The sequence below is a fragment of the Trachymyrmex septentrionalis genome, unplaced genomic scaffold, assembly GCF_001594115.1.
Source record: "Trachymyrmex septentrionalis isolate Tsep2-gDNA-1 unplaced genomic scaffold, Tsep1.0 scaffold232, whole genome shotgun sequence".
NCBI classification, from domain to species: Eukaryota; Metazoa; Arthropoda; class Insecta; order Hymenoptera; family Formicidae; genus Trachymyrmex; species Trachymyrmex septentrionalis.
The window spans coordinates 8,886-11,688 of record NW_017305389.1 but is presented as its reverse complement, the minus strand read 5'-3'; the positions used below and the strand labels follow the sequence as shown (position 1 = coordinate 11,688).

General features: G+C 33.1%; 1 protein-coding gene across 1 annotated transcript in view; it reads right to left on the bottom strand.

Annotated features, from left to right (window-relative positions):
* LOC108748569 (26S protease regulatory subunit 7) overlaps nucleotides 1-1,209 on the bottom strand; it is a 1,954-nt gene extending 745 nt beyond the window's left edge. Inside the window, exons 1-4 of the mRNA XM_018486801.1 lie at nucleotides 1,010-1,209; nucleotides 895-932; nucleotides 295-777; nucleotides 38-202 (exon numbers count right to left, since the gene is read on the bottom strand). Coding sequence (XP_018342303.1) covers nucleotides 38-202; nucleotides 295-777; nucleotides 895-932; nucleotides 1,010-1,082 — 759 coding nt within the window. The 5' untranslated portion in view covers nucleotides 1,083-1,209. The remainder of the gene's footprint in view (nucleotides 1-37; nucleotides 203-294; nucleotides 778-894; nucleotides 933-1,009) is intronic.
* Nucleotides 1,210-2,803: the final 1,594 nt, after the last annotated feature.

The following is a 2,803-nucleotide window of genomic DNA, read 5'->3' as shown; positions in this document are numbered from 1 at the left end:
ATATAAAACAGCTTTTTTTACACAACATCTGACATACCTCACCAACATATTTCTGAACTAATTCTGAACCAATAACACGAATGAAACAGGCATCTGTTCTGTTAGCTACCGCTCTAGCACATAAAGTCTTTCCTGTGCCTGGAGGTCCAAACAACAAAACACCTTTTGGTGGTTCAATACCAAGATTGACAAATTTTTCTGGCTGTAATTAATACTTGTTACATTAATATTTGTTATATTTTGTTAACAAATGTAATGTATGATTATATTATAATAGTATGATTATAAACCAACATGTAATAGTGGCGTTTCGACGACTTCTCTCAATTTCTCAATTTGTTCTTTGCAGCCACCAACGTCACTATAGGTAACATCAGGTTTTTCTTCTACTTGCATCATTGTCACAGTAGGATCAATTTTAGATGGCAGAGGAATATGAATTTGATACTTGTTGCGATCTACTCCTACTCTCATACCTTCTTCTATATCTGTTGGCGCTACAGAATCTGCCAAGTCAACTACAAACTTTGCAAACTGTTTCACATTTATTATATATTTTGGATCGTCAGAATCTGCATTTATGATTTTGGTACAGCGTGCCACTTGCAGAGGTTGTTCATTTTGCAGAGTTTGTTTGTCAGCTGCTAAGTCCCAAAGTGCTGGTGGTGCCAGACCGGTATCAGACTCTTTGATCCCAGTTAATTCATTCACACGCTTGATAATTGTTTGGATGTCCTCTTCAACAGTCTTAATACTTTTCGTATATTGTCCTTGACCCTAATTAAAACAAAAATTTACAAGGATTCTAAACAACATTCATATAGCAAATGAGCATTCATCTCTGTATGTTGATTTTAAATTTCTCTTTTAACAACATAACGATGATTAACTCACATAAGTCTTCAATAAAGCGATGTCGCCTTCATCGAGTGCTGAAAATTCAGGAGACAGCCTTTAGGAAATAGAAATTATGACAAGATTGACAATAAAGTTACGAAATGGAGCTCACATTTTATCTCCTTCTCTTCTTTCTCCTCCTCGTTCTTCACCTTCCGCATATCTTCTCCTAGATGATCCGGCATGTTCGCTTTTGTTAATTCTGCTTGCTCACACTACGCTTTTGACGTTCGTTATTAATAAAATTAACAATTCTGATTCCCAGGATTTCTTTGAGGTTACGTTCCTTCTGATTACAAGCAAAATCAGTAAAGACTCCGAAGCGACATCTGGGGATCGATTCTGTATCTTGAAATAAAGTAAAAATTATAAAAATGAACGAATTTACTAGAATACTGATTATTTCATTGATCAACACCTAATAAATTCGCTTACTTTTGTAATTTTCACCTTATTTCAAGATACAGAATCGATTCCCTGTTGCAGATGAATAATGATCAAATTAAGTCTGTTCGTATTTGCATTTTTTGCACTAATGCCTCGAGATCACTCAATAGTTGAGTGAGCGTTCACTATTATTGGTGTATTCTTTTAGATCATCCAATCAGCATTTTAGATCTGGTTTTACCCTTAATATAAGCAAATAACAAGCATGTATTGATTTACTGTGTTACACTGGTTTGATCTGATTATATTCTTGCTGAAAAACCTGGTTCTTATTTATGGATTTATCCATTTATGTTCAACCGACCTACGAGCAAGAGTTCCGAAATTCATCGAAAGAAAAATGTTGCAACTTTTCTATAATCGGCTATACGATATAATCGGCTCGTACATCTCTATTATGTTTCTTCTCGTTCTTTGCATTTATTCATTTTCTCTTTTCTTAATTCCCTTCCCCTCATTCTTTCTTTCTTCCTCTCTTTCATTACTCATTCTCACGCCTCTGCATCTCGTGTGACGATCGATACTATTGATCTTTTCGAAGGAAGTGCAGAACCGCCCAAGTCGCGTTGCATGCACCGGATCATGAAGGATCCTTGACCGGGATGATGCGTGGAAGAATGTAAAGTAACGAAAGAGAGACCGAGATATGCGTATAACACTTTCACCTGTCCTACCTTATTCGTTCACTATGATTCATTTAAGATGCATTTGCACATTTCAACGTGATGTTTCTTCTTTTTTTTCTATCTTTTTTTTCAGTCTAAAACATTTTCTTCATCGACACTTAAAAAGTTAAATAAAAGAATTTACAAAATTATACTACTCTAAAAAGTAGAGTTTGAACAGTATAAGAGATAGATAGAAGAGATATAGATAGAATTAGAAGTTCAAGAATAAAAAAAAATGTTCAAATTAATGAAATAATGACACGTAATGAAGAAATATAAATTTTGTCTATCTGTGAACTTATATAATTTTTATAGATTTATCGTCGTTAGAAATCTATAAATTTCTATACATATAAAATGTACATATTATGGATTATAATGTTATATTATGCAATTATATATACATGTATGTATACATACACATACAAATAATAGCAATTAATTTATATTTATATAATATGTTTGATGTACAATAAACGTACCTTTGTATAAGTGTTCGCTGCAGGCGTAATGTACGCGAACTTCAACTACAAACTTATATACGCTCTCTCATCCTTTCGTGTTGCATATTAGAGAGGTCAGGGTGTCTAACACTATCTACAGTTGTAATCTCATTATCGTAAATCTTTTACGTCGCATTATTTATTTTTGATCAATCTATTGCAGCTTTCGACAGGATTCTTCATCGAGGCATGAAAAGTCAATATACTTACAAAAAAGATCAGTAACAATGAAACATTTCATTAAATTCTATACATTCTTTCAATATGTTAGAATTGATTTTTTATATA